The 13,343-nt window shown below is 37.6% G+C and overlaps 2 protein-coding genes across 7 annotated transcripts; both read left to right on the plus strand.

Annotated features, from left to right (window-relative positions):
• Window positions 1-267: 267 nt before the first annotated feature.
• LOC103039038 (gastrula zinc finger protein XlCGF49.1) lies at window positions 268-8,539 on the plus strand. Of its 6 annotated transcripts, XM_049465897.1 has the most exons (3): window positions 278-650; window positions 2,957-3,871; window positions 3,995-4,338. In XM_049465897.1, exon 2 carries the CDS (start codon window positions 3,074-3,076, stop codon window positions 3,848-3,850), a length of 777 nt encoding a protein of 258 aa, XP_049321854.1. In that variant the 5' UTR covers window positions 278-650; window positions 2,957-3,073; the 3' UTR covers window positions 3,851-3,871; window positions 3,995-4,338. The 6 variants fall into 6 exon arrangements, with proteins under 6 accessions (XP_049321858.1, XP_049321854.1, XP_049321853.1 ...); XM_049465901.1 differs by lacking the exons at window positions 2,957-3,871; window positions 3,995-4,338 and adding an exon at window positions 6,984-8,539 and having other exon boundaries at window positions 268-650; XM_049465896.1 differs by having other exon boundaries at window positions 2,957-4,338.
• Window positions 8,540-8,751: 212 nt separating this feature from the next.
• Window positions 8,752-11,125, plus strand: c16h6orf120 (chromosome 16 C6orf120 homolog). The gene is made up of 2 exons (XM_007237349.4): window positions 8,752-8,908; window positions 9,998-11,125. Exon 2 carries the CDS (start codon window positions 10,037-10,039, stop codon window positions 10,595-10,597), a length of 561 nt encoding a protein of 186 aa, XP_007237411.1. The 5' UTR covers window positions 8,752-8,908; window positions 9,998-10,036; the 3' UTR covers window positions 10,598-11,125.
• The last annotated feature ends 2,218 nt before the right edge of the window (window positions 11,126-13,343 follow it).

Raw genomic sequence — 13,343 nt, forward strand, 5'->3', positions numbered from 1 at the left:
AAAAAAATCTACCAGTATAGATGTATTTTACTTCAGTATGCGTGTTTTGGGCAGTAAGTCACACTAGCATTACTACTTCTGATGCTGGAGTTGCAGCCAGAGCACAGAGTTTAAAAGCTACAATCTGTAACCTTTAATATTCTGTTTTGACAATATTTTTTTGCAATAAAAAATGATAAAATTATACATTTATATTCTGATTTTGGTCTCTCCTCTAAAGAGACAGGACTTTTATTTTGACAGATGTCAGTTGTAACGACATGGGCTACTAAGCAGAAGTAGAGTTCTGCGGTTTGATTGGCTCCTCAGCGGAGTTCAGGGGGTCTGCAGTTGTTTTTCTTTTTCTTTCTTTCCTAAAACGGCAGACTGATTGAGGTTACAGTTAATTCTTTCAGGTCCAGTTGCTAAAGCTTCTGTGATCTGTTCATTTTACATGCCCTTAATAGTGTCAGTATCCAGCGCGCTGTGGACACGTGCTAAGACTGATGGTCTTTAATGGTTTGTCGGGGAATAATGGAAAAAGAGTGCTGTGACTTTAGCCTGATCTACTGTAAATTGGAGCAGCAAAAGATCCAGCTCTGATCAACAGTTCCACACCTCTGTACTCAGACTGCTCTGCTGGAGGAGCTCCATCAGCTCACCTGCTGCAGGTATCTGGAGATGTCTCACACAACTAATCTACATTCATTTTTTTACACACGCAGAAACACACTCAGCAGCATTTAACATAACATACAAGCAACAGCTTAATCCAGGATCTTGTGGATCATCTTCTCCCAGTTCAAAATCTCTAATCTACAGTTTGATTGTGCTTTAATTAAGATGTACAGGTTGTTTAGGTAGTAATTTAATGGCGTGTGGGTTAAAGTGTTATTGTTGGTGCTATTGTTTATAAAGTCCTTCATGCTAACTTTAGAGGTTTCCTTTACTATCATTATCATAAAGTTTATCTTTATGAACCAGTATGAACTATAAAATAGAACATGTAATATTCAGCATGTAGGTGTAGACACACACGTCCAGATGTTGCATAGTGTGTGTGTCAGTGTTTAGTGTACAAATAGTATATATTCGTATGATCCATCCTATTTATTCCATTAACCTTTATGCCCATAGCCACCAGGCTTTTAACTCCTCCCATCAGTAACTAGTTAAAACTAGTTGTACAACGTGGACCTTTTTACAGCCTAAAGCATGGATAGGTATGTTATGTGTTTACATACATATATGTATTAATACACACACTAGAGCTACGCAATGATCGATATCGATATTTATAGCAATAGAAACTATATCAAAATCAGTGATCTTGATATATCGAAAACATTTTCCTGTCTGAAGGCCGCATTAAACGTATATTTATACAGATAGAATGCACATATCATATCAAACAGCAGAATTTACTCTATCTGGCCAGTGCGTTAATATCATTATGTTATTAAACAGTGATTAACGCTAGTTAATTTACCTCGAAAAACAGTTAGCTAGCATCGCCAGTTAGCCACTAACCATTTCCGTTGACAGCAGCTGTCTGTTAACCTAGCTAAGCCCAGCATTGGAGAGGTGTTATGTCGAGTTGTGTTACCCTGTCAAATCATACTACCCTAGTGTATATTTAAACGTAAAAATGTCAGAAAAGGCCCCACATTTAAAAATGCTTTCACTAGGATATTAGGAAAGCATGAATCAATATATAAGGGTACAGTTTAGCGTTAGTAGGGGTGATTATAACCCGTATTTATGTATTTTTTTAATTGCTTACTTATTTTTTTTTATCAGCTGTCATTCGCACATTTGTAACTCTTACACAAATAGTGCCCGGCGATTTCGGTTGTTTGATGCACCCAAGAAAAACAGAGTTGCCCAAAAAATAAAATAAAATAGCGGTTTTTCGCATGCGCACTGTTGCTGAGAAGCACATTTCGATGGGTACCACAACTCTACAGAACACCGGCAGCTGAGCATTCCGCTGCTGTGGGGGTTATATCTGAGGACCCGAGTAAAATGAAGCCATAATCCAAATATCATATCAAACTACAAAACCTGCTCTATCCACTCAGCCCAGTGACAACATTCTATTACAGGGCCATCTCAAAAAATTAGAATATCTTTGAAAAGTTACTTTTTTTTCAGTAATTCGGTTCAAAATGTGAAACTTATATATTATATAGATGTATTACACACAAAGTGATCTATTTTAAGCGTTTATTTCTTTTATCGTTGATGATTTTGGCTTGCAGCCAATGAAAACCCAAAAATCAGTGTCTCAAAAAATTTGAATAAGACCAATTGATACTTTTGACAGTGTGGGCAGTTTGCTAAGTCCTGCCGGAAAATGAAATGCGCATCTCCATAAAAGCTGTCAGCAGAGGGAAGCATGAAGTGCTGTAAGATTTTGTGTGAAAACACTGCACTGACTTTGGACTTGATATAACACAGTGGATCACCATTAGCAGATGACCTGTCTCTCCAAACCATCACTGATTGTGGAAACTTCACACTAGACCTTAAGCAGCTTGGACTGTGTGTCTCTCTAATCTTCCTCCAGAATCTGATTCCTTGATTTACAAATTAAATGTTAAATTTACTGATGATCAGTGATGGTTTGGAGAGACATGTAATCTGCTGGTGTTGGTCCACTGTGTTATATCAAGTCCAAAGTCAGTGCAGTGTTTCCCACAAAATCTTACAGCACTTCATGCTTCCCTCTGCTGGAAAATGCATATCTAACCGCATCTTCATAAAAGTTGTCAGCAAAGAGAAGGAAGCAAGAAGTGCTGTAAGATTTAAAAAAAATAGTGTCTGTTAGTGCATTTACTGCCAAAGTATAATCTGTTATAAGAAAGTAATGGGGAATTCGCATGATGTGACCCACAACATGCAATAATAATATGGTTTTCATTTGATTACTCATTATATTTGCATTGAGTTGAATTTCCTTTTTTGTTTCTTCCAGAACGAATGCCATCCTGATCCAAGTCTTCTTCTGCTGTTAGTGTTGATGTTCCTGCCTGGTTAAAGTTTATCTGAACAAATACACACAAGCGGTGTATGCTGAAAAAGGGGAAAGAACATGGAATCCATAGAAATATCCGATACTCTGCAACCGTCCTCTCCTACACTTCACTCTCAAATGCAGGAAAGTGCAGGCAAGAAGAAAACTCACTACTGTATAGACTGTGGAAAGAGTTTTTTTGATCAGTGTAATCTCTTAATACACCAGCGCACTCACACTGGAGAGAAGCCGTTTCACTGTTTAGAGTGTGGGAGGAGTTTTTCCACGCAGAGTAATCTTCTTGTACACCTGCGCATTCACACTGGAGAGAGACCATATGAGTGCTTTGACTGTGGGAAGAGTTTTAGTCATCAGAGTACTCTCCAACGACACCAGCGCATTCACACAGGTGAGAAGCTGTACTGCCCAGAATGCGAGAAGAGTTTTAATTACGAGAGTCATCTCGTTCGACATCTGCGCATTCATACAGGAGAGAAACCGTGTCATTGCCCAGACTGTGGGAAGAGTTTTACTCATGAGCGATCTCTCCAACTACACCAGCGCATTCATACAAACGAGAAACCTTATCAGTGCTCAGAGTGTGGGAAGAGTTTTAATCAAAATATCCATCTCCAACTACACCAGCGCATTCACACTGGAGAGAAACCATATCAGTGTTCAGAGTGTGAGAAGAAGTTCACTACAGAGAGTAATTTCCTTCGACATCAGCGTGTTCACACTGGAGAGAAACCGTATCACTGCACAGACTGTGGGAAGAACTTCAGACATTCAGACACATTTAAGAGACACAAGTGTGTCATGAACAGCCATGAACATGAGCAGCAACACACCTAAAACCATTCCAGTTCTTTATAGGTGAAAGAGAAGTTGCTTAACAGTTTCCAAAGCATAATCATAAATTATCTGATTTTGTTTGTAACATGCAGGCGCTTTGTCTGTGTGCCTTTGTCTCGCTCTTTGTCTCTCTCTCTCTCCCAGGTGAAAGCAGTAGCCCAATTGGAGCCATGAGAGAGTGTTGTGGGGAGAGCTACGGGCCTTATCCAAGATGCCTGCAAAGAGAGACTTGCTGCATGGCCACTATGCTTAAAAGTTGTTGCTTGTTTTTGTTATCTTGTTCCCTTTGTCTTGTATGGCATGTAAAGTAATTTAATGACACTGTAAATGCAAACAGGTAAGAGGGTATCGCCCATAGTTTGTATTCCGCAGATTGGTACTCCTTTCTTTCTGTTTCTGACAAAGATGTAAATACTGCAAAATACTGTTGTTTTTGTGGTATGTGTTTGTGGCTGGGGGGGAGAATAAATTAAGCTTTGTTTTGTGAAGCTAGTGCTGGCTCACTTATTTGAAAGAAATGCAACATGTTATGATCTCCATGTTACCCTAAACATGATATAATGTAATGAGACGTAACATTTTCAGTGTCTGTACAAAGCATACCAGGTGTCACCATTACAGAAACAGAGTGCTCCAGGATTACTGAATATTTTGGTAGTATTTTCTTGATGAAAATCTATGTATCTCTGGTACGATAAGCCTTTAATCTATTGATGTGGCATACCCTGGTTTTGTGTTTTGCAATTGTGTGTACCCATTATATAATCAGTGTCACTCAACGTATTGTGGCTGTGTAAGGACCTAGGGCAAAACCAGAAACTGGTGAAAGAACCATTACTTCATCTTCAGGCTGAAAGTTGCAAGACACTGCTTCAGGTCAAATTGTTGCCTTCAGAATCTTACTGGCTACAAGACACATGCTGGGAATACAGCACATTTAGGGCTACTCTGCAAAGACTCTTTGGATTTTAGGGTTCCTCTTTCTGAATGACCAATCTATTTCGAATCGAGTTACTGAAATAAAGTAACTTTTCAATGATATTCAATTTTTTTGAGTGTTAAAATAACACTCATAATAACTTAACAAGGATACAATAGTATGGAGTCAAACTGGGTCTTTAATGCTGACGAGAAAATAAAACTATCGTGAAAAAAATCTCCACGAATTGCAAAAAAAATCTAATATTGCAAACAAAGAAGAGAACATAAATAATTTTTTTTCACTTGTGATATTATTTTTATATATAGGCGATGGGAAAAACATTGGTTCAGTGTAATTTTGTTGGTTTAAAACACTAATTTAGCAAAAAAAAAAAAAAAAAAAAAAAAAAAATATATATATATATATATATATATATATATATATATTATTGATGGACAGGATTGAGCTTTGTTCCAGCGCGCTTAAAGGTGCCAGTGAAACAAGACAAGTCTCACAGCTGAAGGACTTTTATTTTGACAGCTTTGTTCAGCTGTAACGCCATTGGCTCCTGAGCGGAAGAGTACAGTAGAGATCTGCGATTTGATTGGCTCCTGAGCGGAGCTCATGGGTACTGCAGTTAGGGGTTTTCTGTTCATAAACACATCAGACTGATGGAGGTTAAGGTTAATTCTATCAGATCCAGTTGCTAAAGCTTCTGTGATCTGTTCATTTTACATGTTCTTAATAGTCTCAGTATACAGCGCGCTGTGGACACGTGCTGAGCGCTGGGTTAAATGAAGACTGATGGTCTTTAATGGTTTGTGGGGGAAAAATGGAAGAAGGGTGTTGTGACTTTAGCCTGATCTACTGTAAAGTGGAGCAGCAAAAGATCCAGCTCTGATCAACAGCTCCAAACCTCTGTACTCAGACTGCTCTGCTGGAGGAGCTCCGTCAGCTCACCTGCTGCAGGTATGAGGTGATGCCCCACTCTTCACCTTTACACTGTCCTCTACATTTACTACATTCTTCAAAGTAGCACCTCTTGCTTCGATGACAGCTTTGAACATCTTGGCTGGAGTTTCTCAGTCAGCTTTATGAGGCACCTGGAATAGCTTTCAGTTAACAGCTGTGCTGAAATTGTCAAGAGTTAATTACTTGAATTTGTTGCCTCTTAATGTGTTTGAGAGCATCAGTTGTAAAGTTTTGAAAAGGTAGAGTTACAGGTATACAGTGAATAGCTCTATTTGAGGAATGTTCTAATCCATATTGTGGAACAACTTCTCAACTAAGTAAAGAAAGAAAATAAGAAATGAAGGTCAACTAAAAGTGCAGTTGCACAGACCATCAAAAACATTATGATGAAACGGGCGCTTTATCAGAACCATCCAGGGCAGGAAGACCAAGAGTTACCTCTTTTGCACAAAATAAAGTTACCAGCCTCAAAAACCACAAGTTAACATCACCCCAGATTAGAACTCCCTTGTTTAATACTTTTTTATTTTAATATTTTATTTCGGATGTGTTCCTTTATAGTCTGGATGATTTAATTATTAATTTACAATGTATGAGAAAAACAGAAGATGCATCCAAACTTTTGACTGGTACTGTCAAACATGTATAAACTGCTTAATATAGGCCAGCATCTCTCTCAAAGGACAGCTCTAGAAAAAATATACTTTGATTTTCCTATTTGTTTGAGTAAAATAAACATTGTTTTATTCTATAAACCACAGACAAAATGTCTCCCAAATTAAAATATTGTCATTTAGATAATTTATTTGCAGGAAATGAAAAATGGCTGAAATTACAAAAAAGATGCAGCGCTTTCAGACTTTAAATAACAAAACATATTTCCAAAAGTTCACAGAGTTTAGAAATTAATATTTGGTGGAATAACCCTGTTTTTAATCACAGTTTTATTGCATTTTGGCATGTTCTCCTCCACCAGTCTAACACGCTGCTTTTGGACAATTGTATGCCTCTCCTGGTGCAAAAATTCAAGCAGTTCAGCTTGGTTTGATGGCTTGTGATCCTCCATCTTCCTCTTGATTATATTTCAGATGTTTTTAATTTGGTAAAATTAAAGAAATCAACTCTTACTTTTTTCCAGAGCTGTATGTGACATGCCTCCCCTGGGAGACGCAGAGGCATGAGGGGGGCACAAGTATACAGGGGGAAAATGCACTAAGCTATGTTTTTTGTTTCTTCCAGAAATGAATGCTGTTCCAAGCCGTCTCCTCCTCCTAGTTTCAACTTTCCTGCCTGGGTGAAGTTTAGCTATACAAATACGCAGTCAGTATATGCTGAAAGAGGTGAACAACATGGCATCAATAGAAATCTCCAATACTCAGCGACCATCCTCTCCTACACCTCCCAAGCAAATGCAGGAAAGTCCAGGCAAAAAGAAAACCCTCCTCTGCTCAGAGTGTGGGAAGAGTTTTATTGACCAGAGTCATCTGCTTCGACACCAGCGCATTCACACTGGAGAGAAGCCATATCACTGCTTAGAGTGTGGCAAAAGTTTTAAAGAACAGAGTGTTTTACAGCGACACCAGCGCATTCACACTGGGGAGAGACCGTATCACTGCTCAGACTGTGGAAAGAGTTTTGCTACAGGGAGTACTCTTCTAGCACACCAGCGCATTCACACAGGAGAGAAGCCGTATCTGTGCTCAGACTGTGGGAGGAGTTTTACTCAGCAGAGTAACCTCCTAGTACACCAGCGTGTTCACACGGGAGAGAAACCTTATTATTGCTCAGACTGCGGGAGGAGTTTTAATTATCAGAATGCTCTCCAACAGCACCAGCTTATTCACACAGGAGATAAACCGTATGAGTGCTTCGAGTGTGGAAAGAGTTTTACTCAAAAGAGTAATCTCCTCCGACACCAGCTTATTCACACAGGAGGGAAACCGTATTACTGCTCAGACTGTGGGAAGAACTTCAGGCATTCAGAGACATTTAAGAGACACAAGTGTCTTAACAACAGTCACACGAATAGGCAGTGATGCACCCAAAAACTATTGCAGATCCAAAGTGTTCCAATAGGTGTCTTGTTTATTGAGGATTTTATATAGACAAACATATTAGCAGTATGCCATCGCCCACTGTAGTATATCAACAGGTTTCTCTACTCTGTGTCTCATTTGTTTTAATGCAAGTGTAGAGTCTTAAGCCCTATCCGGACGGGATTAGTTTCTCAGGCGGACATCTGTGAAAAATATTTCACACTTCTACTCAGTAGTTCAGTTTCCACTCGCTGTTGTGTTTACGCGGATCTCTGTGGAAATGTGCGCCCAATATCTAATTATGGTGTGTGGCAGTGGACAAATAGCTATTTTATTAAACGTGAGGTGAAAAAACTTAGAGATGTGCGTCCGGATGAGACTGAAATTGCTGGAGGACAACGGAGTTCAGTAAAAAACAGCAGAGGAGGTCTGAGAAAAACACATACATGGTTGTTCCGGACGGGAATAAAATCACAGAGGACCCCCATAAATAAAAAAAATTACCTCAGGACCCCCTGAGAAACTAATCCCATCCGGATAGGGCTTTACACAATCAGGACATTTTTTCTGAATTTATGCATTTAATGCTTCCGCACTTATCAGGTGTTATTTCAAGTATTTAAGCGGTGTTGTCAGTAAAATTGGGTTTGGTCACAGATCATACATCTTAATTTACTTTCACTATAAGTGTAATTCTCCCACACCTGAGATGTGGATCTCTTTCTTGAGTCATGATGTTTAATAAATGAGATGATCTTATTTACTGTGATGTTTTTGGTCTTTGACTCTCAGGGAAACCCTGTTTTTCTGCATGCTAGTGAGGAAAAGCAATGCATTTAGTGGATTGCATTTACGGTAGTGTTTGCTTTTTAATTAGGCACTATTCCTCTTCACTGTAGTTCACTGTGCTGAAGTCTTACTTCACACTCCAGCTCAGTAGGGGCGGTAATGCACCTGTAGTTTGTCTGCGAACTGCAGCGCTGTAGTGCCGCTGCTCGGCAGACAGGGGGCGCTGCTCTGCGCTGTGAGACTGGGGGTTTGTAAAGGTGAATAAGAGGCGGTGAAGTTGAGGCGAGGCTGGTGTTTCTCAGCGCGTCTAAACTAATCATTCCTGCTGAGAATGCGCAGGTAAGACTGGCCCGAGGGGCTCCTGCTGATTATCACAGTACTAAAGGTACAGTTAGAGCCCGAGAGCGGAGGGTAAAGCGGCTGTAGCCGGTAGTTATTAACGCTGATTATTATCACACTACCTGTAGTTCAGATCCTCCCGGCGGCTAGTCAGCGCTAGCGTTAGCCTGCTTAGGCTAATTATAGCTAATATTGTGTTTGGCAGGCTGTAGCTGTGTTTACGGAATGGCCGGATCACCTTAAATGGCCATAAGGATCTATTTACCCATTTTATACTTAGTTAAACAGTCTGTAAAGCGTTCAGTACGAGCAGGAATATCTCAGCGCCCTCTGATTTCAGCAGCTTTCAGTTTCTCCTTATCACAACTTTAATCTCCCCGTATCAGAGTCATCTCACCTAACATAACCCAGTTGTTCAAACTCCAGCTAATATAAAACTACCTATAAACCACCTATGTGGTGATTCTAGAGTTTGGATTCTAGAGTGTTTTTTTTTTTATTTAATTTATTTTCTACATTGTAGATTAATATTAAACAAATTAAAACTTAACTTAAAGCTAAATGTGCTTCCTTGAATAATCTAAAGTTTAAAACATATTGTGGTTTGTAAAGATTTTTTGTTTACAAAATTATAATTTTACATGTGTTTCTGTACAGCTTTAATATTCTACAATATTAAATTTACATTGTAAAAAAAATCATAAAAAAGAGGTGTGTCCAAACTTTTGACTGGTATTAATATGCTACTGGCGATAAAAAAATTTACTTTTGGACTTTAAAGTACTAACTTTTGATAAATAGTGCACCTCCGTTCTTCCACATATTTCCGAGATCCAGAACTTTTAACAGTTTAACTGTCCAAACACCCTTCAGACTGGGTGACACGGGGCATAATTTGCCCCGATAAATCGCATTTTCATTGATTACTAGTGGGTGGGGTTTAAATGTAATGTCTGTAGTTGCTCTTAATGCTAAATACTCAGTCTCTGTTTTTAGGTAATTTCACATGCTAGCTATAGTCTAAGTGATATTGCTATGCAAATGAAGTGTATATATTGTTTGAGTATTTATTCTTTTTTTTTTTTACAGGCAGGTCACAGATGAATTTGGTGGCTGACCACAGTGACCATGGTGCCGTGCTTAGGTGTCCTTTTGTTGCTGTCGTTCCTCTCTCAGGTCAGAGGGCTTTTTCAGGTGTCTGAGGAGATCACCGTGCCGGAAGAATGGGTTCTGCTTCATGTTGTCCAAGGCCACATTGGGGCAGGAAACTACAGCTACCTTCGCCTCAACCACGATGGACGCATCATCCTCCACATGCACAGCCTCAAGGGTGACGCCGACCTGTACGTGTCTGATAAAACGCTGAGACCAGACTTTGATACCTACAAGCTTCAGTCAGCCACCTGTGGCTACGACGTGGTTGTGGTTCCGGGAGACTTTGTGAGACCCGTGGGCATCGGGATCTATGGACACCCCTCTTACCTGGAGAGTGAGTTTGAGATGAAGGTGTATTACGATCAGACAGCTTTTACTGAGGACCCATTTCAAAAGGATTCTTATTCGTCAGAGGAGAGCAATGGAAAGCCCAGGTACCCCCAGCATGATGCTGAAGAAGATATGGAGGAGGAGTCGATCCTTTGGACTATTCTTATTGGAATCCTTAAGATAATACTTGAAATTTTGTTTTGATAATAATTAGCTCATTGCCATCTGAATCATTTTGCCATTAGTATTTGCATTTCAGGAAAAGTGCACGGAACTGTGTGGCCAAAATACCTGAAAAAAAGCAGTAAAGAAAAGCTTTTTGATAAATGTAGGATTCATTTTGTTTCTAATTTCTAGATTTGGTATAATGAGCTTGTATACCACAAGTCACTAAAACATAATCTGTTCTCTTCTTTCTGTCTTTCATTCAGTTGACAGTTCTTTTGTTGGATATCTGCCGACCCAGTTCATCTTTTAATTGTTTTGATTGTGATTTGTTTCCAACCATGTTATACATTGTGCTCCAGTCATTTGCTAATTTATTATGTTGAGAATCATTTGGGGTCTTCTGGAGGTCTGAGCACTATGCAGTCACAAAAATCACCTTCTGAGAAGATCTAACACAACTGTGCCTTTGGGAAAAAAGAGACCTTTCATTGAGAAATAGAAAGGTGTAATCTCATGCAGCTGTAATGTTTATAACATTTTCAAATAAAGGCAATCACATGCGCACACTGTAGCCTTTTTATTTAACTTGGTTTGTTTTTGTGTTTGATTTTTAGGCTTGTGTAGATAATTGTGTTAATGTTTTCATATGTTTGGAAAAAAACAAGTAAATTCCAATACAGCCTAACCTTTACCAACCAATATTATAATTTAAAGTGCCTATATAAAGTATTCGTGCCCTTGAAAATTCCCCCATTTATTTACAGATGGAATTAGTCCATATCATTTAATTTTTTTTCAAGAATTTACAATACAATATTAACCCCTTATTACAGCAGGTGGTGCTGGTAAATATTACCCAGTTAGTGAAATGTAGATAAACTAATGAGAAATAATGAGTCTCCAGTGATTGTAATATAAAGACTTATATCTGGAAGGTTAAGCCACTGGTTAATCAGTGTTACTGTTACAAACAGTTACACCATGAAGACTACAAAATGCTTTATACTTACAGGGAAATATCCAGTGGTGTAAATATTGTGTAGGTGCTGTGTAAACATTTGTCTAAGTTACAGAAAGACTGGAAAAACATGTGAGAAACACAGTGATATGTTTTGTTTTCCTCAATTCAAATATAAATTATTTAAAATAATGTCTTAAACCTTGAGTAGTACAATAACACAGTACTAGGCAAAAGGATGGACAGACTTCTCATTCAATGTGGTTTCTTACTTTACATTGTAAATTTAGTGTTAAACCAGGATTATGCTTTATTCCTAAGATTCTTCTTAGTAGCACATTTATATTTGAGGAGAGATCTGCACACTCTTGGAATTTTAATCTCAGTGTCTTCATGATGTAGAGTCACCTGGAATAGTTTTCTCAGTGTCTTAAATGAGTTCCTGGAGGTGCTGAACAATAGTTGCAGCTTTTTCTTTATGCTTTATGAGCTCCAGCTCATACTAAATCACAAAATCACCCTTCTTAGTTGATCAGGTTTAGATCAGGTCAGGGTAATTTCATGTGTGTCCCTTAACTGTTTTGTTGTCTTCAATAATATTCTACAATGTAGAAAATAAAGGAAGAAAAACACTAAAAGAGAAGATGTGCCTAAACCTTTGACGGGTACTGTACATTTAATACTAATAAATTATTTTAATTAATCTGGTGGATCTAAAAATGTACTTTCAAATTGAACTATAAGCACAATACATAGTAATATGAAAAGTAAAGAGGGGTAAAAAGAATGAAAAAGAAGCCTGGAGGGAAATACATTCTTTACTAAAACAATAAATAAAGTGAACATTTTCACTGGTTTAAAAGCCTTTTTTGAGTGAATAATATATTGTTTGTATTATTTCTTTTTCAAGAGCAATAAATTCAGATTTTGAACATGAATTTTCATAGTCGGGAATGTGTAATCCTGCTTAAATAATAATTAAATTGTATTCTTTGTTGCTATTTTTTATTGAACTGTGATATATAATGTATACGAATGATATATATAATACAATACAACATATAACACTTGCTTGACTCTAAAACATATCAATAGTTATTATTAACAAATAAAAAAGAATATCAATAATAATATTAATAGGAAAAATGCAATATGCAAACAAGGCTTCCATTTTATATTTACATTAGTTTTACCTGATTTATTTTCATCATAACTTTTTTAGAAATTTAGAATTTTTGGATAATTGACTATCTAAAGGCTTTTTATTATATGTTCTACTTATAATAAATTGTGAAGTTGGGTGAATTCTTAAAGATGTTTTCTTTATGAATATAATACTGTGCAAAAAGAATCAAATATAAACAGCAGTGTCAAAAGACTTGTTTTTTGAGTAATGAAGTACAAATACTTTGTTTCCTCACTTAAGTTGAAATTTTGGTAATCTAAACTTTACTGAAGTAATTATTATTCACCTAACTTTTTACTTCTACTCCTTATATGTTAAAAGTAGTCTTGTTACTCCTATTTCATTTCAGCTTATTTTTATTCCGGCTTCTCATCACCTATCCAAATAAATCTCTCCATCCAGATGGAGTGAATCTGATTGTGGTTGCATGAGAATATAATTTTTATATATTTATATTGTACTAAAATGCTTTTAATGGAATGGATACGCAGCTGAAACAGGGAGTGTAATGCGTCCCACATTTATCAACATTAACACTTTAATATAATGATGATGTTTTTCCTTGATTTTACCAATCTGGAATATAATCAAGAAGATGATGGATGATCACAGCCATCAAACCAATCCAAATTGCTTGA

The sequence above is a fragment of the Astyanax mexicanus genome, chromosome 16 (genome assembly GCF_023375975.1).
Source record: "Astyanax mexicanus isolate ESR-SI-001 chromosome 16, AstMex3_surface, whole genome shotgun sequence".
NCBI lineage: Eukaryota > Metazoa > Chordata > Actinopteri > Characiformes > Acestrorhamphidae > Astyanax > Astyanax mexicanus.